Source organism: Coloeus monedula (assembly GCF_965178545.1).
Source record: "Coloeus monedula genome assembly, chromosome: 14".
NCBI lineage: Eukaryota > Metazoa > Chordata > Aves > Passeriformes > Corvidae > Coloeus > Coloeus monedula.
The window spans coordinates 5922785-5946669 of NC_138794.1; the positions used below are offsets into that span (position 1 = coordinate 5922785).

General features: G+C 47.7%; 1 protein-coding gene across 5 annotated transcripts in view; it reads left to right on the forward strand.

The window, feature by feature from the left end:
* Positions 1-23885, forward strand: part of NTRK3 (neurotrophic receptor tyrosine kinase 3) — a gene marked incomplete at both ends in the record, with an annotated part of 204589 nt that overhangs the window by 108847 nt on the left and 71857 nt on the right. For all 5 annotated transcript variants that reach the window (XM_082290362.1, XM_082290361.1, XM_082290363.1 and 2 more), the window contains one exon: positions 5436-5624. In XM_082290362.1, the coding sequence (XP_082146488.1) occupies positions 5436-5624 (189 nt within the window). The remainder of the gene's footprint in view (positions 1-5435; positions 5625-23885) is intronic.

Below are 23885 nucleotides of genomic sequence, written 5' to 3' on the forward strand. Positions count from 1 at the left end.
TGAAACCACTCTGGAGAGACCATGGCCCCATCCTGACCCAGTGCTACACCCACAGTGCCTCTGATGCTGCCCAAACCTGGTCTGCAGCACTGGACAGGTCCCTCCTCGGAGTTTCTTTGAAAGCATCAGAAGGGGAAGACGCTGAGGGCTCTGGTTCCAGGTAAAAAGTGCTGCAGCCTGTGAGGGCTCTGAGCAGAATGGCTCCCTGTAGCTAAACTGTCCTTGAAAGAAGTTTCTTTAACCTTTCCCTTCCCAGCCTGGCAGTGGCTGAACTCCCGCAGCATCCCCGGGTTATCTGTTCCAGTGCTCAACCAGCCGTACCGTGAGGCATCAGGGAGAACATTCAAACTCTAATCTCCCTCAGTGCAATTTAAACCTATTATTTCTTGTTTTATCCCCAATGGACGTGGAGAACAGCTATTACATTTCTCTTTGCTGCAACCTTTTACATATTTGAAGGCTGTTATCACGTGTCCCTTCAGTCTCCTCTCAACTCAAAGCATAATTCTTTCAGTTTTCCCTTAGAGGTCATGTTTTCTTCACCTTCAACTGCTTTTGTTGCTTTGCAGAGGTTACTGTGATGCCAAGCTTGAGATTTTGTTGTTTCTTCACCTGTTGGCCTTGGGGCATTCATTCTGTTGTGGATGTGTGAGAAGTGACCATTATCTTCTCTAATCTATGGTCATTTATACAATACCCTATATTCCTGAGCCTGTTTTATCATAAAGTATAGCTCTTAGGCTTGATAAATAATTTCCCACTACGATATGATTGTGCAAACAGGGGTCCCTAAGCTATTTATTACTATTATTATTTGCTTTATTTTTCATGAGTAACAAGCTGTCTGTATAACACTGTGAATGAACCAGGCAATTCACAGACATGGACTGAAAGCCTTATCCTGTTCACAGAGCTTCCAGAAAAACAGGGAGGTGAAGGTAAACACCAAGCCAAACTCCAGTTTAGCCAGAGGGAACAGCACTGAACAGAGAACGAGAGATTTTCCGAAAAGCAGAGATTTTGGGGGAATCTGGAGGAGTGTTTACAGAGATGATAATATCAGGGCGGATGCAAAGTAAGAAGAGTTGGAACATTGCTGGGATGGATGGAGTGTAGCCTGACTGGGAGGCTGGGGGAGAACAGAGGGTGGAGAATGCTGGTGTTTGAGGGAGATGTCTTTCTCGGGAAAGAGGAGTTGGCTGTAGAGGGGATGTGGGAGGGAAGGGAGAACAGAATTGCTGCTTGTGACGTTTCCAAAAGTAACATTTCCAAGCTGCTTCACTGCTCTTTGGTGAACATCAGATGAATTTGATCCTGATTTCCTGGTCGTTGTGGCTGACTCTCCCACTGGCATTGTGAAGGGGCAGGTTGGCTGTGGCTGCAGTGCTGGGCTGGAGCAGTGGCTGCTTCTTCATTCAGGGGTAGCCCTGGGCAGCCCTAATATCTCCCCAGCCTTTCCCCACAGGGAAAAGGAGTGATGGGTGCCTCCATCAGTGCTGCTGGTATTGCTTCCTTGTCAGGAAAAATGCATGGGGTTAACATGGAAAAGAGCTCAGCTTCGTCCTTGCAGACAGTGTGGATGCTGCTGGCTGGTGAGAGCCCTGCTTGGAGGGAAGGAGAGCCATGGGAGAGCCTTTCAGAGTACAGATGTAGCAGGTTCAGGGCTCAGAATGGACATAGTCTTCCTAAAGTTTTAACAAATAGACCCTTTTTATAGTTAATATCCACAGTGTGTTTGTCCATAACACAGGCTGAGTTATTCACAGAAGCAGCTACTGCATCACTGTTTTGAAAAACTCTGAAATATTTTGTATAATGTTTTAAAATCACAGGATGGTATATTATGAACTACTCCAAGCTACCCTTTGTCTCTTTTTATACATTTTTACTGTAAAAAACTGTCTTCTTTTCTATCTCTCTCTGCACATTTCTTTGTCAAATGGAAGGTGAACCTAAATCTCTAAAATCTGTACTCTCTTTTCTTTTTGCTTCATTTTTTTCCCTTTAACCTTACCTGGAAAGTGCACTGGTGAAACCGGTGAGAATTCTTCCAAATAAAACCATTCATCAGCATTATACATCTGAAAACTCAACCTCTTTGCCTACTTAAAAGCAAAAAAATATACGCTATTGCCAAGATAGATTTAAAAAATTGAAGTCTGGGTAGCTGCTTTATTTCCAGGAATTGCTAATGGCAGAGTATATTTTGAGTAAGAGCAATAGTCACACCTATAAAAGTGATTGGTGGCTCTTTGATGCCCACGATGTTTCTAAAGTTTGTCTCAGGCTTGCACAGTGAGTCCAGCACTCGTTTGCATCTCAGGGTGACAACAGAGGGGCCGTGGGCTTAGAGGCAAATGGATCTCAGCAGTGACCAGCCAGAAGAGATGGGAATGAGAGAATTAAAGTGATAAAGCACCATGACTGTGGCTGTAGGAATTAATGTTGTCCAGATTTATGCTGCCCCACCACACCCAAAAAGGCCACAACCTAATAGGAGAAACTTGGAGAAGTCCTCAACTGAAAATTGCCTTTAATCAAATTATATCCTCTGGAGGATATTGGGGTGAATTATATGTTCTAAGCCATGTCAGATCAGTGCCTACAATCATCAGAAATGTTTTGGAAAGCTGGGAGGATAGTGCAGTGCATCCATTGTAAGTGTTCGTTAGGACTCTTGAGAATGTGATTTATTTTAGTTTTTTTCAAGACCTGGAAGTACAGTTGGAGGCAGTAAACTGTCCCTGGATTATTGCAAGGGTAGAATATGTTTAACATGTTGTGCTCTCCCTGTGGTGCCCCTGCCTTGGCAGTTCTTGGGGTTTCCCACTTTTGCAGAGATGGGAAGGGGTTGAGATGGAGAATCAGAGTTCAGCTCTGAGGCTCGTGAGGGTTGTTAGGTCTTGTAAGTGGAAAACCAGCAGCATTGACTTGAGGTGGATGACTCACTCAGAGGCTGAGTCCATTCATAGGGAATGTTCACTGGGGAATGGGAATGCAGCTGTTGATCAGCTGAGATGTGGTTACCTCTTGCCTCAAAGATCTTGGATAAGCTTGGGGCATGAAACTAAGTGAAGAAAGTCCTCCAAAGAGGTAAACCACAGAAAAAGCCCTACCTGTGGAGGGTAAAAAAGGTCAGAGTCTGGGTCTGTTTATTGTCAGGGCAATGGCCACAAGAACATTGGCTAATAGATGCTTGCTGTGCTTATTTTCACAAGTACCCAACCTCCTGGATTGTGCCCTGCTCTTTTAGATGTAGCCATGTCCTTTTAACTGGCCTGTGCTAGAGGGACACATCTGTGTGCCCTAAAAATGGGCAGGTGCTGTGCAAGCAAGAACAGCAAGGTTAAAATGCTGGCAGGGCTTTGTGAGTCCCTGAGACCCCTGTCCTCAGCAGGGTGTGTGTCAGCCTGGTGTATGTACCATGGCTGGTTGCATCCTCTTTGCTCCTTGTCACAAAGGTGTCATTTCTGCTCTCAGAATAGAGGGCAACGAAACCTTCCTTCACATAGCAACACAGAATGGTTTGGGTTGGGAGAGATCTTAAAGATCAGCTAGCCCAATCTCCCTGCCATGGACAGGGACACCTTCCATGGCAGCAGTCTGCTCAAAGCCTCATCCAAGCTGACTGACATTCACCAGAGAGGCCTTTCACATCACCTTGCCTGATGAGGAGCCATCCTTTGGAGCAACACCTTGGCTTCTAAAGGAAAGCAGTCAGCCCTCAATAGCCTCTCTCGCTGCTTCTCTGCAAGGGAAATCTTTATGGTCTTCTTTCAGATTATTTACACCACTCTATACCAGCTGATGTTTTCATGATTTTTTTTTTTTTGAGTTCTCCCCTTCCCATCACAGCTGGGCTGGCCAGCAGTGCAGGGTGTGGCTGAAGGAACAGGCACACCATGCAAACCCCAGTCCTCCTGCTTTGCCTGCAAAGAATTGACATTGTGAGGGAGTAAAAGTCATTCGAACTAAAATTGCCCATTTGCTTTCTGTGTTTGGAGAAATACACTGTGTGTAGTCCCAACAGAGGCATCTTACATCAAAAGCTGAATTTTGCCTTTGCACCTCAAGAGCTGGAAAGTCACACGGGCCCAGGGAGTAACATTAAAAAAGGCAGAACCTGCCAGAAGAAATTCACAATAAAGGGGGAGACCCTTTTTCCTTGTGACTAAAACACCTGTCACAGCTGCCAAGACTCTACTAATTACACAATAACTTTATTATATCCCACTTGGAAGAACAAACAATACTTGAAGCTCCAAAAATGAGCAGCCTTTATACTAAATTATTGCAGGCAGAATGGCTGCATGGAGCCGATGTTCACCTCATCCTCCCAGCAGCTCTGGAGAGTAAAATGGCTTGAAGACTCCCTTCTTTGTTGCTAGTGCTACATAATAAAGTAATTGTGCAATTAGAAGCAGATTACTGATGGGAGATGAGCATTTTTTATGTAATGTAGGTAAAAGGCTGGCTTTTCTGAATAGGTTCAAAACCTAAGTGCAGCATCTCCCCTCCTTCTTACTTGACCTTCTGGTAGTACCTGGAAAAAAGGAGTGTCACTAGTTGAGTGTGGATCTCCTTCCCATGCTAAAATATTAAAAAGGTCTTGTGGAAGATTTCACTGTGGTCCTTACCTTGTCCAACACCAATGCAGCAAGAATGGCTGCAGCAGCTATTAGAGGGTCTAAAACCAAAATAAAACATAAGGGATAGGAGCCTTCCATTGTTCCCATCTTGCATGCCTGACTACTTTGCTTCATTTTCTTGCCTGTCTAATGGTGCTGTGACTTTTTGGGGTCAGGAGGGTAAGGGGAAGATGCTGCCATTTGTGGTGGTGGTGGTGGGAGTGAGCTTGAGCTAAGCAGGATCTGCTCCAGTACATTGTGGGTCCCTGTAGGCATCATCCTGACTGAAGGGTTCAGTGAGTGTGCCCAGGTGAAGCTGCAGGAGGCAAAGAAGATGAGCAACATACTGGGCAACAGAAATGTCACAAATATGGATTTGAGGTGAACTCACTCGTTGGGGGTGATGTTTCTTCAGTCTAAGCCTGGTTATGATTTCTGCCAAGCTTGTGATGCCAGGGTATACAGGCACCGCAGCAACTGCTCTCTCATGGCAGCCCTAGAAGAGGACTTTGTGCATGGCTCACCTCTGATGTGGTGTCACCTGTAGCTGCTTAACCCTTCAGGATTGTTAGTGTGGTACCTCAAAGCCAGGAAGGAAAACTTGAGACGCCTTTCCTACCCTGTGAGCTGCCCAGAGAAACTAAGCTTGGGGATGGGACAACAGGCAGGAGTGCTAGGACAGGCATCCTGTCCAGGGGCTGGTGCTGATCCACTGCCAACCTGCAGCATTCCATACATATGTGATCAACAGGCCCCGCTGCTCCCCTTTCCTGTGCTGTCCCTGACGGGTGTGTGTGCTGTTTGCAGGTCCCGTGGCAGTGATCAGCGGAGAGGAGGATTCAGCCAGTCCGCTCCACCACATCAACCATGGCATCACGACACCCTCATCCCTGGACGCTGGCCCGGACACGGTGGTGATCGGCATGACCCGCATCCCCGTCATCGAGAACCCCCAGTACTTCCGGCAAGGTCACAACTGCCACAAGCCAGACACGTGTGAGTGCCCGATCCGGCCGGAGCCCCCCGCCAGGGCCGAGGGATGGGCTGGGGGGATGGGGGAAGGAGGGCGAGGAGGAAGAGGTTAAGAGGATGAGGAAGAAGAGAAGGAGGTTTTTGAGGAGAGTGGGTGTTGGTATGGTCCAGAAACCAAAGTGAATTTCAGGTCTCAGAAATCACAACATACATGTAGATGCTTCCAGAAAAGACTTTCCACTCTCACCTTCACCTCCCTTCACCCTCCCTCCGCCACCCACCCGTCACCTTCCCCCCCTGCCTGAAAGTGCCATTCCAAGCCGGGCTCTTCCTCGTCAGCTCCAAGCATGAGGTCCCAGGTGTGAGCAAGAGTCCCCTGGGAGCATGGGGATGGATGTGACCCCTGCTTGGCTGGGGAAAGGACCTGCCTCCCCTTCCTCCTCCAGCAGTTTCCCAGTCATGGGGCTGCCTCTTTGGCTCCCCAAAGGGCCAGGGAGAAGCTCAGGATACATGGGTGTAGGTGTGGCAGGTGCCTGGAGCTATCTTTGTCTCCAAGAGTTTTAGATGCTGGATGTCTTGTTTTTATGGGCTTCTGTAAAGCTTTTGCATCTTTCCTGTATAAATCTGGGTTGTGAACTGGGCTCATTAGACTAGCAGGAGGTGATCAAGTGGCCCTCTCCACTTTGTGTTTCTAAATTCTGAGCATAAAAGAAAAGTGCTGCGTAAAAGGATGCTTTTCTGGGAGTCCTGCACCACTTCCCACACGAGTGGTGGGATGCAGCCTTCCCCAGCATGCGGCTCACAGGCGGTAGCTGAGCTCTCCCAGGCCTCTTACCAGCTCTGAGATGCAAGCTGAGCAATGCAGGAGGTTTGGGTAACGTTCCTCTCTTGCTATTGCACATCCTTTTGGTGTGTCTTTGTTCCAGGTAGAACTGGAAAAACAGAAATCCTGCAAAATGAAAGGTGAAAAACCCTCAGCTTGGGCTATCTCTGTGGCCCAGTCAGAAGCAGGGAGTGCTTTGCTGAAGTCACCTCTGCTCTTCCTTTGGCTGCTGCTGACTCATGGGTGCAGGAGGCAGAACTCGGCCCCTGGAAGCAGGGAGAAGGCCCATCTCCCAGCCTGCGGGAAGCCATGTGGCGTCACATGCTCAGCAGGAGCACGCTGCTCCTGGCCTCCATTCCTCTGTCAGCGGAAAGGGAGCTGCAGCTGCTGCTCCCATGAGGTATTCCTCAGGCAGCCCCCACTGTGTACCCTCATGGGTCCTGCTGGCTTGTGCCCAAGCCCTGATCACCATCCTTCACTTGCCAGAGCAATGGGATGTACCCAAAGAACGTGCCTGGCTTTCCCCTTGGTTTTCATTTTAATGTGCTAAATTTGGTCTGTTTGTAGAGAGGGGAGGAGGAGGGCGGTGATTAGGCAGGAGTGGAGAAGCTGAATGTAGCGTGGTTTTTCTGTGCTGTTAATTATATATTTTACATTTCTTATAGCACCTCATCTCAAAATGATTTACAAACTCTGATGGCTTGGGAGGGAGGGCTCCCCCGCTTCACTTTTTTTTTCCTTTCCCTCCTGTGCTGTCTCAAATCTCTTTAATCTGTACGCCGACCATTGCAAGACGTGGGTGCCGTTGAGGCTGTGCAGCAGCAGAGCTTAAACCTCAAAGGATTAAGTTTTGCTCTGAGCCTTTGCCCTGTGGGACTTGTCAGAGCTGGGTGGGTTGCAGGGGAAGTCACTCGCTACAGGACTTGACCTCAGAGCTTCACAGGGTTGTTTGAGTAGGATCTGAAGCATTCACAGAGATGCTTAGGGTGGCATCTGGAGGCGCTTCTCCTGTGAAAGGTTCCACAGGAGGGAATGCTCCAGGTTTTCCAGGACTACAAGGCAGTGGGGCTGAAGCCAAACCCCACAACACTGGTACTTCCTTTGGGGGATAAGAGGCAAACCACAGCTGGGTGCTTGCAGGTCAAAAACCCTAATTTTTTTAGATGCCTTTGTCACTCATGGGGCAAAACCCAGTCCTTGACTCCTCAGGCAGAGTTGAATTTGGTGTGTGTTTTGTATTTTAGTCCCCAGGCCTTAACTTGGTCAAAACTTCTGACTTCACTGGTGGCTTTGCTTGAGGCTGGAAAGTTTGAAAGTTTCATAATTCACCTTTTGAATTAACCATGCTTTGGGGAGATTTTGCTGTAAGGGGTTTGTTTGATCTGACGTGCTCTACTCAACATAAGACTGCGCTGGAGAATATTTGTTGCTCCTGTTCTCCCCGTGGTTGTCATGCTGGAGGGTTTTTCTCTCCCTGTGTGCAGAGCTTGGACACAAACACTTCTCCATTTGCTGTCACTTTTAAAGAGAGCTCCTCTGGGCTGGGAGTGCCTCAATGCCCAGCTGAACCTGTACAGATGCAAGCTCCTGCCACGCCCTCCCCCAGAGCCGCTGTGCAGCTGTGAGCAAAGGTGTTCTGTGACACCCAGCATCTCTCCTTTGCACTGAGTTGTTGCTAGAGCAACATCTTCAGCAAGTGTTTTCCCTCTCCACCACGAAGCTTTTCTGCTTTCTCTTTTCATCCCTGTGCTCTTGGATGCTGCCTGCGTTGAGGATGTGCCGGTGCCCATTGCCGTGCTGCAACGAGGGGAGCAAACTCTGTATGCTTAATGCAGTATTAATAGTGCATTGATGTGATATAGATTTCTGTCACCCTCCATACTAGCAAGCATCACTTATCACACACAGATGACGGATGTTTATTCCCAGCCACTTAGCTCTGCATAATGGAATCGCAGCTGAAATATGGAGAGCAGCTCCCTGCCTGCGGAGCTGGAGGCCTCTTGCTCCCACTGTGCTGTGCTGTCCCATGGGATCTTCTTGTTAACGTGTCCTCAAGGAGACAGAGACGTGCTCTTCACTGGGAATGTGCTGTCCTGGTACTGTTGGGGCGAAGGGCACAGGAGCCAGCCCTCACTTCTGGCTTTCTGGGATTTTTGCAGTTCTCTTACCCTCTTTCTGCTACTGCCTGACTTAGTGCAGAAGGTGGGACAAGCTTGACTAGGAATTCTCTTTCCCTTCCTGGATGAGGGGCTCTTGAAGAGCCATGGAAGACACCAGCACCACCCTGCTTCCTCATGTTGAAGCATTTAGTTTTTGAGAAGATGCTCCCCCATCTGTGTGCTGTAGCTCCGTGCTGCGCTGGGCAGCACTGTGTTTGCATCCTGTCCTTGGTTCAGCTGTCCTTGGCCCTACCTGGAGGGTTAAGGAAAGAGTTTGCAATGTGGACAGTCCAACCACCAGTGGATTTCAGAAGAATAGGCTAAAACTGCCTTTTTCTCCTGATCTTGTGCACATGGAAGAGAAACCAAGTGCTTGTCTGCTTGGCAAACACCAGCAGGAGGAGCAACAGGTTGTGATGAGTTTGCACGCCTATATCTGGAAATAAACAGATCACAGAAGAAGAATGGGACTTGTGGCAAGCACAGTGGGCAGAGAAAGCGATGAGGGTGAGAGTTTAGGACTACATAACATCAGCCCATGGTCAGAGATTTTGGTAATGCAAAACATGATCCAGTCTACCCACATTTGTGGCAAGAAGGTGGCTGTGTGTCCTTCTGGGCAGGCTTGGCACTAACTGCAGCTTCTTACCTTATCTCCCTCTCTTGAAGTTCAGGAGATTTGAATTCCTAAAATTCAAGTTTCGTAATTATGAGTGGATGGAGATTCCTGTGGTGAAATATTGGTAATGTTTCAGAAGAAACATTTTGGAAGGTTGTTTTTCTTTAATAATAGCAATTAAATAGTAATTAATTCTAAGCACAATGCATCAGATGCAGATTAGTTCTTGGATCTGATCTCTCGAGCTTTACTCAAATGCCACAGCACAGTTTTGGAGTTGTTCAGTTCCCTTGTATTTCTCATCTAACAAAACAGGTCTTCTGCAGAACAACAGAAATCGGTGAAAAAAATCCAAACCCTGATGGAGAAAATTGCTCTGGGGGGCAGATCCCCACCTGCATCCCAGCAGTGGATGCTCAGTTGCAAAAAGCATTGTGAAGCTGGACTTTTGGGGCAAATTCTTCGATTTTGGGGGAGGTTTTTGCCAGCCACGACTGGAGCTGGCTGTGTTTTCCAGGACTGGCGCAGTCTGGGGACTGGGATGCATTCTCCACACGGGTGGAGCAGGCGTCCTTTCGTAGAGTCCTAATGAGGGTTTTTTTCAACCTCATTTATTACAGGCTGCCCTGACATAATTACATATTCGAAGTTAGTAATTACATGTATTCATGCTAATTAAGTAATTAGATATAATTACACTAACTGTAAATACATGGTAATCGGCTAAAAAGAAGTACTTCAGAAAAAAACAAGGCAAATCACACAATAAAAGCGCCATCAGCACTCTTTCACTCAGTACCCTGTCTTTATCTTGGATTTCAGTGCAGCTTAAAAGGAACATCATGGTCATTTCAAAAATCGTATTTCTTAACAAATAGATTTTCTTACCTCTGCTTTCAATAGATCTCAAAAACTAAAATGAAAATTATATTTACCACTAACTGTTAATTTTTTTTGTTTGCCTAGTGTGTTTTGCTCATCCTGGGCATGGGAAGATAAAAAGTATGCAGCATTTCTATTTTGGGTCAGTTCATGGTCCCATCTTTGCCAAAAACAGCAACAACATAAAACTAAAGCCATAAGTGCTTGTAGTTTTATTTGCCTAAAAAAGAAAACTGAACTAGTTCCACAGTTTGTAGTGGAAAAGAAACTTTTTTTTTTTTTTTCCCAGGGATGAGAGAATTTGTCAAATATTCTTTCCATGTAATACAAATGTGGAGTGCAGGGTGAAGTGACAGCAGCACTCTGCTTCCCCGTTCCCAGCCTGGGGCAAGGCTCTACAGGTTTCAGTCCCTCCCACAGAGCTCTGCTGTTTCTCCAAACTATTCTTTTCCTCTTGTCTCCTCTAAAATGAAGCCCCCAGGCTCTTCTCCAGCAGGACCCAACTCCCATTGCTCTTCTGAAGTAGGCACTTGTGGGTGAAGACTCTTCTGCACTGGAGCTCTCATGGTCTTACATTCTTGTCTGTCTCACTCAGCTCACGTGAGATATTTTAAGGGTTTTAACGAGAACCTGTGAGTGGCTGTTTACTCATTCATGTGTGTTTTGCTACTTTGTGCTGTGTCTCCTCACTGTTTGTAGCAAAGCATGGGCTTGTGGCTGGGGACTGTGGAAGAGCCCTGACCTCAGAGCTCAGCTGCCAACAGGTGAAGGCATTGGGGGTCTCTGCAATGACCTTCTGCCTCCAAATTTTCCTCCCTTCTGGTTTGCTGTTGGCTCTCATAGAAACTGCTCTGAGCTCCAAGGGTTGATGTGAACATCCTGCAAAAGATCTGGATGTTGAAGAAGCCTCGTGGGCTCTGGCTGGCTGTTCCCAGAGCAGATGTCGTAGGTATCTGAAAATATGTGTGAGCAACCAAAATTACTGCCTCTGTCCCCCACTAGAGAGAACTGAACTTCCCTTGTGCCTAGAGACACCTTCTTGTCCCCTTGCCCAGGCTGCAGCATCTGACCAGCAGGAGACATACCATGGACAGTGGGACTTGAGGAAACCTTCCCAGCTCTTGGTTTTCCTACCTGTGGCTATTTTTTTCTCTGCATAATTTTTTCCATCCCTGAAAGAGCAAGTGGAAGATATATCCGCATTTTCCAGAAGCCCAACTTACCTTTGCAGAAATGGAGTGCCCATCCCACCTATTGCACCTGCGCTTTGAGTTTCAGTCTCACACTTCAGACCTTCCTGCTGTGATGGTGCTACACCAATGGGGTTTTTTCAGGATGTCTTGGAAAGGCTGGCAAGATCCATTGCCTGTACCTTACCCCTCAGCCAGCTCTGGAGATGTTGTCTGTGTGGTTGTACCATGAGGAAGAAAAGCAGCATGGCTCTGCCTGGTCTCTGCCTGCTTTAGGAGGAGCTGCTGGAGCCGGGAATGCAGCCTTGCTTGCTCCACACGGGATGGGCACCCGACTTGGTTTGAACACAAGCTCATCACCTCCTGCTGCTGTTGGGATTTTAGATCCATTCTCTGTTGCTTTAACGTGTGTTTACTGGAGATATTTGTAGAAACACCCAGGATCAAAGGGGGACTAGCAGGCTGCAGCCCCGGCGTGGGCAGTGATGCTGGCAGTGCAGCTGAGTGATGATACGTTGGTTCCTGGTGGTGATGATCCATGAGGAAGACAAACCCATAAATCAAGAAGAACGTGGCTTTGGGCTGTTAATGGTGACTGGCCTGCAGAGAGGCTGCTCTGGTGGTGGAAATACTGCTGGATACAGACATCAAGGGGTTGACAGGGAAGTATTTTCTCCTACAAAACTCTGCTTTCTCCTCTGCCTAAAAGCCTCTCCACTGGACTGTTTAATCCTGATGTCTGTGGGGCCAGCAAGCAGGGTTGGCTTGCCTAGGGCGATTTCAGGAAGGGAGCTCGTGATGTGTGAACTGTCAAGAACTTAACAAGCCAGATGAGAGAAGGTCCTGACCTGTTTTCCTACCGGATTTGGAGTGGCTCTAGCAGAGCAGGCTGCTCTTTTTTGCCTGGCAGCCTCATCCCTGCATTAATTGGGTTGGACCGGAGTGCACAAGAATGCAGCATCTCATGGAGGATGTGTATGTACCCCCTGATATTCCACCTTGCATCCAGGCCCCTGCTCATCTCATAAAGGGGCTCACACCTCCCACTCCTCTTGCAGCATTCCCAGGCCTCCACACACCCTCCACTGTCCTTATGTGGGTGGGCATGCATTCCCCACCCACTGACCCATGGTCTGGCATGAGTCCAGGCTCATTGTGGCAGGGTGAGAGGAGTGGGACACAATAGGGGTAAAAAAACAGGTTTGCATTCCCTGTGTTACCGGCTGTGTGCCTAGGTATTGGTGCTTCTTCCTATCCATTTGTGCTTGTTGTGTGCTTAAACCTGAAGGAGGTGTCTGTGCCAGAGAGAGCAGGGCTCTGTTCACCAGCCAGCACTCCTCATGGGTGTGGTTTCATCCCTGCAAGACAAGAGGTAGCAATACAGTGCTCGACCTGAGGCTTTTGCAGACTCAGGCAGCCCTGGTATCAAGAGTGTCCTCCTAATGGCTCGTCGATTGTGTGAATTTTGCTGTGGGTCGCTGTAAAAATAGCTGGTGTATGTATGTGTGCATGGGCAGAGTGGTGGTATTGATTTCTTTTGGCCCTCATTTAAACATTTGTCTCATTTTTGAATGAGTTTTTTGTGACTCATAATGCTTGGCTGTTGGGAAAGTGTCTGGAAGCTGGGGTACCTCTGCACTTCTGGGATAAAGGAGATGTGCCTGTGGTACCTGGCCATGGGGTACACAGAAGACACCAGAGTTTGCAAGGATATTGTGTTGTGACTTTTTTGTCTCCCCAGCCTGTTTTTCAGGTTTAAAATCTCTCAGAAGCAGATCATTGTGATCAGACAGGAGATGTCTTACTGGTTTGGAGATTGCAGGCTCTCATTGTTTGTTCATTGTCTGGTTAAATTGTGATTCCTAATTAAAAAGAGCTGCTATTGTTTAGGAGTTGGAGCAGTTTTGCATGACTGCACACACAGCAGGTGTTATTATTATTAGTGGTGCTGCCCTGTGGGACAAGAAGTACAGCCCAGAATGTAGCAGAGAATCTGCACCTCAGTAAAGGTTAAAAAAACCCCGAACCTGTGCTTAGTGCTGGTTTTGGGCTAAACAGCCCAAAACAGCCCATTCGGTCCTGAAAGCTGAGGAAAGATCCATGTAAAAAAATATTCTGCCTAAGGAGTTGCTTGTGTGAAAGGAGGCTTTTGTTTTCTAGCCTTGTGTGGTGGCTGGCTCTGAGGAGATGGGGCGGGCAGACAGAGCTGGCTCCCAGCAGCACAGGGCAGGTGGAGCAGAGCATGATAGCTTCTCATAACAAAAATGCAGAAATTGTCATTTTTGATTGCTGGACGCTTCCAGTGCACCTCAACATCCTGCTGTCTGTCTTGCTCTTGTTGGTGGGTGCAGACAGGGAGTGGGGTCCATGGGATGAAGGAAGGTGCTGCTGCTCACGGAAGCACCACTTCTGCTGGTGTGCTCCCAAAGCCCTGACCTGAGGCAGCTGTTTTTCACCACGGTTAAGAGCAAAGCACTGGCCTTGTTGAACAAGATGTGATTTGCTGAAGTGAACATACCCATTGGAGAACTCAGCAAACCCATTTCCATGTGCAGCTGGTGTAAGATTTGTATGCAAGTGTCTTGAGGTGAAAAGTACATTGGATTCACAGCATGTGAGGATTGCTCTCAATGCCTGGGCTTGTCTCCCATTAAAGCAGGGTTTATTGCATAATCCATTTTTAGATTCCTGCACCCTCATTCCTGAACACACTGCAAGTTACCCACGTGCTGAGCCTTGCTTGGATCTGTTCAAGCCTTCTCTCCCTGCCCTTCCCCGGATAGATCTGTTTAAGAGATGGGAACAAACCGAGACCCAGTGAAAGCACGAACATTTCTGTGAGTACTGCAGCAAGGATCAGGCTGTCCTGCTGTCTGCAGCCAAGTGTGGTCAACATGGGATGCAGTACTCAAGTTAAGTGATGATTTACAGTTTCATGTAGACTCAGCTTTTTCTGATGTTCGCTCCAAGTTCCTTTGCTGATGCTGCAGCAGCACCTGAAGTTTTTTGTCACAGCTGTGGGTCTGTAAAAATGTCACACCTTTCTTTCAGCCCTAATAACCTATTTTTCCGTACTGAGTCTGAAGGTTACTATACCTACCTATTTTTATGTATAAATCTCATATATATGTTTGATCTATTTAAATGCACTGGTTTATAATGTATGGACACCTGTTCTTATCTTACTAGTACATTTTAACAGGTTTTACATCAGCCTTCCCTGTCCAACCACCATACTCCTTTTTTTCTCCTTTGTGAGATAAAAGGGACCTTTTTCTTTGCCCTGCAAACATCTCTTAAATTCAGGACAAGCAGTTTCTCTGGCTCCCGTAAGTGTGACAGGAGACAGCTAAGTCCCTAAGTATACATGGCAAACTGCAATTAGAAGAAAACACTGGAACAAAGTTACTTCAGTCCCTGTCTCCCTTCCCCCAGCCCTTCTCACCCCTCCACCTCCCTCTTGTGGGATTAAGCAAAGATAATCCTCAGATGAGCAAGATCTTTGGGAAACCAAAGAGCCAAGGGAGAAGAAAGAAAAATCCTCTGCACTCAACACTAATAAGGAAATTATAGGCATCCTACATTATGAATTGGATGAATTTTTAATGGTTAGAAATGCAGCTGATTTATAATGCATCCATCCTGGACTGCAGGGCCTGTCGCCAGCTAATAAATAAATGACAGGCCCTTTGTATTAAAAGTATCAGTCATTTTACATCTCTGCACTGTAATTGATGAGGAGCGTTGAGCAAGGGAGGTGGTGGCCATCAGGTGTGGGCAAGAGCAAGGACCTTGTGTTTCAAGCTGTACCTGACAGCTTGATATGCCAGGAAGTTGCAGCCCAGTCTTCAAGTCTTCTCTGAGACAGAGCGCAGCTTCTGCTCCATCCCATTGCTCACAGTCCAGAACCAGAGAAATAAAGATCTTAGCTGGGGCTGCTCGATTTTGAAAAGTCATTTTAAGCCCAGCTTAGGGCCCTGTTTAACATGTCTTATGCTCTAGAACAAATGAGTCACCCTGGACAGCAGGAGTGGCTCCATCTGAGGTGGCTGCCCAAAGGCTCCTTCCTACACGTGGAATGAGGCAGGAGGCTCTGGGTCTGCCTTGTGTGAGACTCCTGGCGCAGGGTGGGGGGGATTGTGCCGTCTGTTCTCTTGACAGTCCCTGCTATTGGCACAGTCAGGGTGAGACGAGCTCAGAGTCAGGGATCAGCGTGGATTCATACAAATCCCACCACAAATGTTCACACTGAGGCTGCGTTAAAAATAAATTCTGGGCAAATCCCAGAGATGGGGTGGGGTGGGACTGTTCTACTCTCGTGCCAGATCCCAGCAGAGCCCAAATGTCAGGGGAACCTTACTGAGAGCACAGCAGGCAGCTGATTATTTGAGGGATGGGGTATATTTTATCCTCTTCTTAATGAGGAGAAGTAACCTGGCATGTTGTATCTCCACCATTTCCTGGAAAGAGGCATTTCTCCTTCCAGCCCATCAAGGGGCTGCCAAGCATCTTCTTCGCCATTTTATGGATGAGGAGTGGCAGCTGGAAAGACATCAATTTGCTCAAGGTCACGCCAGGTTGCTGACAGCTAGCAGCCTGGCCCGTGTTCAGCCCACAGGACCATGTTGCATGTTTGTGAGTCCCCACCTGAAATCCTTTCACAGTTGGTCTTTTGGAGTCAGGGGTTTAAATGGATAAACACATTCTTGGAGCTGTCAGCTGCATGCTATGATCCCAGAAAATGGCAATTCTGAACTTTTCCAGATAGCTTAGATGATATTCTTCCTTTCCACCTTCAGGGGGGGGGCATGCTACAGTCTTAATATGTTCTGCTTTGCTCTCTTGACTACTTCTGAAGAGACCTCTCCCTGCAGGTCTCACTCCACCTAGGCATGGCCTCCTGGCCTGCTTCACTGGAGTGTGTTGGAACCTGAGTGCTGGGCTCAGAGGAAGAGCAGTCATTTTTCAACTTGGCTTTAGTTCCTGGCTGCAGGAATTAGGCAGGGAGGCTGGGATATGAGCCTGGCTGCCCAAGGAAAGCACTGCTCTCTAAGATGCAGACTTTCATCTTGACCTGGAGGAAGGAAACGCTTATTGCCTTATTTATTACATTTCCCCACAGCAGTGTAAATACCATATCCATGATAGATATAGATCTTATGAATAATACAGAGATTTGAACTAAGTAATTGCTGTGCTTTTTTAATACAAGAGATCCTTGGTGTCGAGTAGTATTAATGATCTGTCTTGACATGGGCTCTGCGGAGGGTGATTGCAAACCCCAGTTCCGTGAGAATTTGAGAAATTGGGGGAGAAATCCTAATGTGCTGTTCATCCCCTCTGTTCCCTGTGGGACACTTCAGAATGAGTATCCTGTCTGCTGATTTTTTCTCAGCTTTCCCTAGACCCTCTGAGGACAGGAAGGCTAAGTGGGTTTTGGGAAAACAAATCCGTTTTGTAGGCAGGCTGGGCTGGGCTGTCAGAGGAGGCAACTTTCAGAGGAAATGTAATACAAAGATCCTAGCAGCTCCCCGTGGTCACTAACAGTTCTCCAGACATTTCTGGAAGAACAAAATGATTAGTTACAGTGAAATAGCTAAATTCAGGCAGAGGTAGTGATATTTTATGTGTCTGCTGATCTGAGCCTTGTCTCTTCTCTGTAGCTTTAATATGAAGCTCTCCTTTCCACTTGCTCTCTGAAACCCTTGTGCAGCCTTGCTGCTGTGTGCTGCTGAACAGGTGGCTATGTTATTATGAGAAATTCTCTATAAAGTCCACTCTTTAATGCCTTAGAATCTTTGGGGATGAATTGAAGATGTTAAGAAGTATTGAGATTTTATACCTCTTTTGCAGTGACACTGTGGGGGAAAGGATAAGGGGATAGCAATCACAGGATGTGGTGTGGGTCACTTTGTGCCTTGTGTCACTGGTGGCAGGGAGCTGGCAGCCCCACTGGTTGGTCCTTCTCGCTCCCTGCTGTAGAGGTGTTGGTGTTACAGCTGCAGAGTTCCAAGGCCTCTTTAAATTAATGGAGCTGTCTGAGAAGGCTATGAATGCCTTTTCAATTTATTTTTTTTTCCCCCCCAAACATAGCACCTCAAGTCCGAGTCAGGCTGTTAACCTTTTTCATTCCTCTGTTTCTAGCCACGTCCTGCTTTAAGGTTATTTCTATCCTTCTTCCACCATCACCCTTTTAACAGGAATGAGGGCAGGTGAGACCTGTGGACACAGTAGCCCATGTTCTCACCTTGTCAGTCCAGGAGGAGCAGGTCTTGCTGACCTCTGTGGGCTGTTTATTGCAGGGATTGTGGGCTCAGGTGTTGCTTTGCTACAGGAATGGTAGCTCATTAACACTCTGTGCCCCGCAGACAACTTTTATTGATCATCAGCTGCTTAATCAAAAACTCTATCACAGTTTGTTTCGATTATTTTTTCCCATCTCTTCATCTCTGGAGAATTGGTTTAGCCAAAGCTAATGTACTCATTAAGCAGTTGGGAAACCACTGCTACAGACTGCTATGTAAATCAAGGGTTTAGGAATGTTTGTGTCCTCCTTCCCACATATAACAGGATGAATATATTGGGTGCATATGCCTCTGCTTGATGCAGTGAAACAGACACAAAGGGAGTTTGGCTGAACTGGGTTTTGACCAGTCTGGGGTAGCAGAACTCACCTCCCAGGCTCCACATCTACATCCCCAGTGTCCTGGTACAGTGAGGAACAGCACTGCTGCTGTACCTGGTCCTGTATCTAAACAGATCTGAGCGCCCCTGAAGTCAGCACCTCGGGTATGTTCTTGGGCCACAGCTGGAAACTCTGCGAGCAGTGGCTTTGCTCTTTTGAAAACTGTCAGAGTTCTGAGGAGGGGGTGAAAGGAAGCTGTGAAGCAAGTGGCAGAATTATTTCCTAACTTCTGCCATGTCTTTAATGACCAGCTCTGAGAAGTGTCTGGCCAGTCTGAGTGGGGACACAGGAAAGACTTGGGAGGGAAACCCTGAGACAGGAGTGGTGCTTGTTGTGCCAGTCCAAAGTGATTTCTTACTCTGGTTATGATGGATGTCCTGATATGATTCATTTTCCTCTTGCCTTTTAATGTTTACTGAATAAAATCATTCTCCTTGATCCTATACCCTATCAGGGCTACATACTCCATGCTGGCTATGGTGTTGCAATGACCTAATTTGATTGCAGAGGGTCGTGTCCTGTATAATGTTGTCTCATTTTCTCAGTAGTCGATACAAACTCAATTTTATTTTCTTTGAAAAGAAGGGAAGAGGAGGCAGGAGCCTGGCATCCACAGCCAAGCTTAAACCTGCAGCACTTACCTTGTTGCCTGGCTGTAATGGCCCATGTAGTTCAGCTTGGATGGGACCTGCAGGCTTGTTTTATTTATTAATTTTCCTGATGGTGCTGAAGGGGAGAAAGGATGGAGGCTACAGCAGAGAAGGGCCCTCATTTGTAGGTGCTGGCACCACTGATTAGCCTCAAGGAGTCATTAATCCAACAGGCTGGATGCTCTCTTGGTGGAGCTTATCTCAGGAGGGGAGGGTTAGCTGTGCCTCCCTGTGGGCCCTGGGTGAGTGTTCAGCTTTCTCCTTTTGTCTCCAATTAGATGCTCGGTCCTTTGTACCACTGTGCTTCACCTACCTCAGAGACCCTTCACCTGCCTTCCGCCTCCGTAATTTATGAGTGGCTCAGAGGGGAGAAGGAGGGTCTGGTCTCAATTTGTGTGGCTCATTTGCATGTGAAATAAGCACATCCCTTCAGCAGAGCTGCCAGCAGTCTCCCTGGACCCGCTGCTCTCATTCAGCGTGGCTTTGACAGCTCCAAGGCTGTGGCTCGGTGAGCGGGGCTTGCTCATAAACTGGAAGTGTCACTGTGTTTTTGCAGAGCTTGTCCAGAAAATGGTGTTTTTCAGCAGCTCATAAAGGAGGTGTCAGCCTGGGATTTGGTCTGTGGAAAAAGAACCTGCTTTTGCAAACTGCAGAGTGCAAAAGCTCTCAGCTCTGGCTCCTGGGCCATTGCTGCTGGCTGGGATTGCTGCTGGGGCAAATTATTCAGCTGATGGTTTCATTACTAATTTTCTCATGTGTCCTGGACTCTCTGACTCTTCTCAGGGCATTCCTCTTTCTCAGCTCCATCTTTTCCTGCCCTGTTGGGCTTTCAGTGGGCTTTCGATTGAAAATGGATCTGTTGTGGTGACAGAGGAGGAGTCAGAGAGGTACTGGCAGGCAAAATGCACGTAGGGGTTGGATGAATAAGTCAACAGGTGTGTCACCAAACAGGCTTTGTTGTCTTGATCCAAGGATTTAGTGGGAAGGGGCTACACATGGGAGTGGCAGTGGACTCTGTGGATGGGCAAGGACCAAGGGAATAGAATCGTAAGTCTTGAGGACAGGAAGAGAGAGAAGAGACAGGACATTGGTCACTCATGTGATCCTCCTTGGAAGAATATCAGGTTCCATGAACCAAGCACAAATCTAGGCCTGATTTCTTCTCCGTTTCAAAATATTTAATCAGAGAATCAAATATAAAGTTTATTTAAGAAGAAGCTGGCACACAGCAGCTGGCTGAGTGTTGCAATCAATGTATCCGCTGTGGAATGTTTCCTGCAGAAATATTACATCCTCTCTCATTTACTTGATGATCTTTGGGGTGAATCAATCAAAAGATGCTACACACAAATAGTTCAGCCTGTGATCCTGTGGGTGTCCATTACAGAGGTATTTGCTCCATGTTAATGGACCTGTTGATTAAGAAAAAAACACCAGTTTTTAAATAGAGAGCTGTTGCTTGATGGCAATTGTTAACATTGGTTTTTCTGCCTTCCCACCTCCCCAGCACAGCTCTCATTCTGTGATAATGCAGGTGACTGCAACAAAACCCAGGTCTGCACTGCTGGGGAGAAGAGACTCACCTCACCCCAGCAGTTGTCTGAGGAGAGCCTTCTCTTAGAGGCTGGGAAGGGCAGAGACTTCTCTGTACTCAGCGGGTGATTTCACCACTCTGTGTCTTGTTCTGTTAATTGTGTTTCTGCACCCATCTGCCTTGGCATGTGATGTCCTGTTGGACTTCAGGTATATCTGAAGAAGATATTCCCCTGAAATTCCCATCAGGCCAAGGCTCAGCAGCTCCTTGAGGAGTCTGAGTGGGTTGTACACTAGCTGAGTGCATGCGAGTTTTTACTTGTGTCTGTAAAGCTTATAGTCTGTTGGAGCAATAGTGTTAATTTTGCTTCTCTACAACATGGACATTTGTCAAGTCTGGGACATTGGGTGAAAAAGTGCCCATGTTGCAATGTTAAGTGTTGCTTTTCTGATGGTAGCATGGCAAGAACCCCAGCTGGAATTTTAAGCATAAGAAGATCAGGATGATGCTTACTGCATAGATAGATGTCCTTACCTTTGATAGACAAACCTGAGCGGACCCAACCCTGTGATGACTGAAGCTATGCAACCAAGAGAGCAGCATATTTAACACTGCCAGAGCTCTGGTGGGGCACCAGGAACACATCTCAGGACAGACCAGTGTGCTGAGCTGTGTGACACAGCTCACTGCAGAGGCAGTCACGCAGCAGGGCTGAGCAGCCCAAAAGGACCAGGCTTGTGGCCGTGGGCTGTGTTCAGCCTCATGCTGGTAGCTGCCAGCAGCTGTTCTGCTTTCTGGGAAGCATGTTGGGATCCTTCCTGCTCAGCTGGAGGCTGTGGGAGCATTTGGTCCTCTCCCAGGCTGCCTGGTGCAAAGCAGCCGCTGCTCAGTTTGGCGGGCCAAGCGTCGCTTCAGGCTCTACTGCAGAGGGGACCAACCCCCCCGTGTCACTTGTTTATCTCTGTCGTTTATTGCTACAAACCAACTCACCCAGAGCCGTCCTTCCCACAGCTGGTGGGAGTCAAAGTGCCGAGGCTGTTAGTGGATTAGGGCAGCAGAGTGAAAACCATTTGGCGTTCCTATCCCGATTCTTCTGGGTGCCTTTAATTAGCATGATTGCTCAGCACGGATTTTGCCATGTTCTTTAGCTCCTCTGGTTAGGATAATTATTCCCTCAGCTCCTTTTGTTCCAATTCCTGATCGCTTACAAAGTCTCCCGTTAAAAGCCATTAAATCCGTAATGTGAGAGTAAATGTTCAGCAGCGTGGTGCTCTCAGCCCCACACGTGTGAGCTCGGGCTCTCGGCCCCTCTCCCGCACTCCTCTGCTCCCCGCCACGTGCTCCGTGCTGCGGCATCACTCTCTGCTTCCCTTTCACACGCTTCCCCCCTGGCCATCCCACGTGTCCCACACGCACCAGGTTGTGTGCACACTCCCCCTGCTTTCTGCTGGCACTTTTGGCATCACTCAGCTCGGTCTCCTCCGTGCACAGGTTGGTTTTGACTGTGAGGTTGGATGCTGGGCTGGGCACTGTGATCTCTCACATTTAGTTGCATGTGCAAATATGGAGGTGCCATTAGAAGTGTATGTTCTTGCATGTTTTTGCCGTGGTGTGGGGAGTTCTCGCTTCAAGGAACAGCTAAAATTGAGGGGGAGATGTCCTAGCTGTGGTGGAAGGCAGGACTTTTGATGATAGATGATGCAGAAGTGAAAAGACTAATTTTCCTTATTTTTAAAGTAAAGCTGGTTTTCTCAAGCATAAAAACATCCACTGGAGGGAAAATGGGTTTTGGATAGCCGTGTTCCCAGGAATTTCCGTGTTGCAGTGCTTCCCCATCTGGAGGCCTGTGGGCTCAGCCCCTTCACTGCCCCTCATCCCAGCTGATGTTTGATCAGCACATGCCAATGGCTTGACTGGGGCAGACACACGAGGCTTACGCAGACTGATGTGGTGTGAAATAAGAATGGGCTCAAGTGCTTTAAATGCCTTGTGCATTTAGGTGAGTTGATGTGAGACGGAGAAGGGAGAGAAGGAGACTTATTTGCAGACCCAGAATGAAATTGGAGCAGAGAAGGGTCTGGCAGACGTGTGGTTTGTTAAGCTTGGAGCTGATTGCTGGAGCAAAAATTCACAGCTAGACCATTTGCTGGAAAAAGCCTGTCAGAAAGGACTCTTGGTCCTTCCTCCTTCCTTTGAATGATGACCCCTAATCAACAGTAGACATGCATTTTGGGCTTAGATCTTGAGTTGCTGTCCTGCTGTGCTCTGCCAGACCTTCCCCACTCTTCAAAGCTCACCCTCTGCTCTGGGGTGGAGTGAGGGTTTCCTTGCACAGCAGCAGCCCCCTACAGGGCTCCTCACTCACCTGATCTGTGCTTTGCTGGCTGCAAGGAGCTTTCCAGGCATTTCATACATTCTCTTGCAAAAATGTGCCATGTTTCATGTGTGTTTGGTGGGAGCAAAGCCCCTTCTCCTGCAGGACGAAGGCCACCCCAAATGCCTGACACTCACTTGGTTGGCACTATCCAAACAGTCCCACAGGAGCTCTGTAGTATCAGCACAAACCCATGTTTTTCTGTCTTCCCCTGGGAGAGCACAGCCTTCCCTGTGCCCTGGGGTGTGTGTTTTAGAGCTTGTGAAATACTGGAAGATACCAAGATGTGGTCTCAAAACAGAATCTGGAGCAGGGAGCTCTCCCTTGGGAAGTGTAATAACACCCTTTGGCATATTTTGGTGCAGAAGGCAACTTACTTTGAGAATCATCTACTGGGGCAATTATCAAGAGCTGAAGAGCTGTGGTGGCAGCTTTGTTTCCAAAGCAATCAGCAGAGTAGGAGCACTGGAGAGACACAGATGAAGAACAATAATTCCAGACAACGCAGCCTCCAAACAGCTTAAAAAAAAAATCAACAAAACCTTGTTCCTCAAAACTCCCTGCTGCTCTTGCTGTGTTTTAGCCCTCAGCTCTTCCTGTTCCCATTTACAACTCCTCTGTAGTGCTCGGTGCCTCCTTGCCTGCTGAGATCTCCTGCGCTCCTCAGTTTCCATCCTCGGTTTGTAAACTCCACAAAATCGTGTTTTCCCACAGGATGTTCTTCCTGACACTTCAGACTCTCAGGCTTGTACAGCTCCTGGGCTTCCTGGAGGGCAACTCTGGCCTTTCTAGATGACATAAGGTGTTGCTGGAGCAGATGGCAAAGAAACTTGAACAAGCAAGGATTTATTCTGGGCCTTGATCAGCTCCTCCCATCCTCTGAAGAGCAGGAGAACATCCCTGGCACTGCCTGGGCTAGGAAGGTCCCAGCTGCAGGCTGCAGCAGTTGTGTGCAATCCTATCCACCATCTGTGCCTCTTCTTGGTGTCTGTTGTCATATCCCAGCCCTCTGGCTTTACTAAGCACTTCTGTCCCCTTCTAGAGCCCAGAGCTCCTGCAGAGGATGGGAGTCTTGGAGCTGGGGTTATTCCCTGTTGGATGTTCAGCACTGTCATTGGTTCCTTTGGAGACCTTGGAGAAAACGTGGTCCTGCTTTGTGCCACCGTTTTGCTGCCTGTGTAATAAATATAACAGCTCCTTCCTCCCCAGGGAATGAGAGAGGCATAAGAAATTAATGTTTATGAAGCACTTTCCAGCTGAAAAGAAGTTTGAAACAGAGCTGCTGCTGTTCTTACTCAGGGGCTTCCTTTGCTGGTTGGCTCTTTGATGTGGTGATCTGTGGTACTGGTGGATCAGCTGTACCATA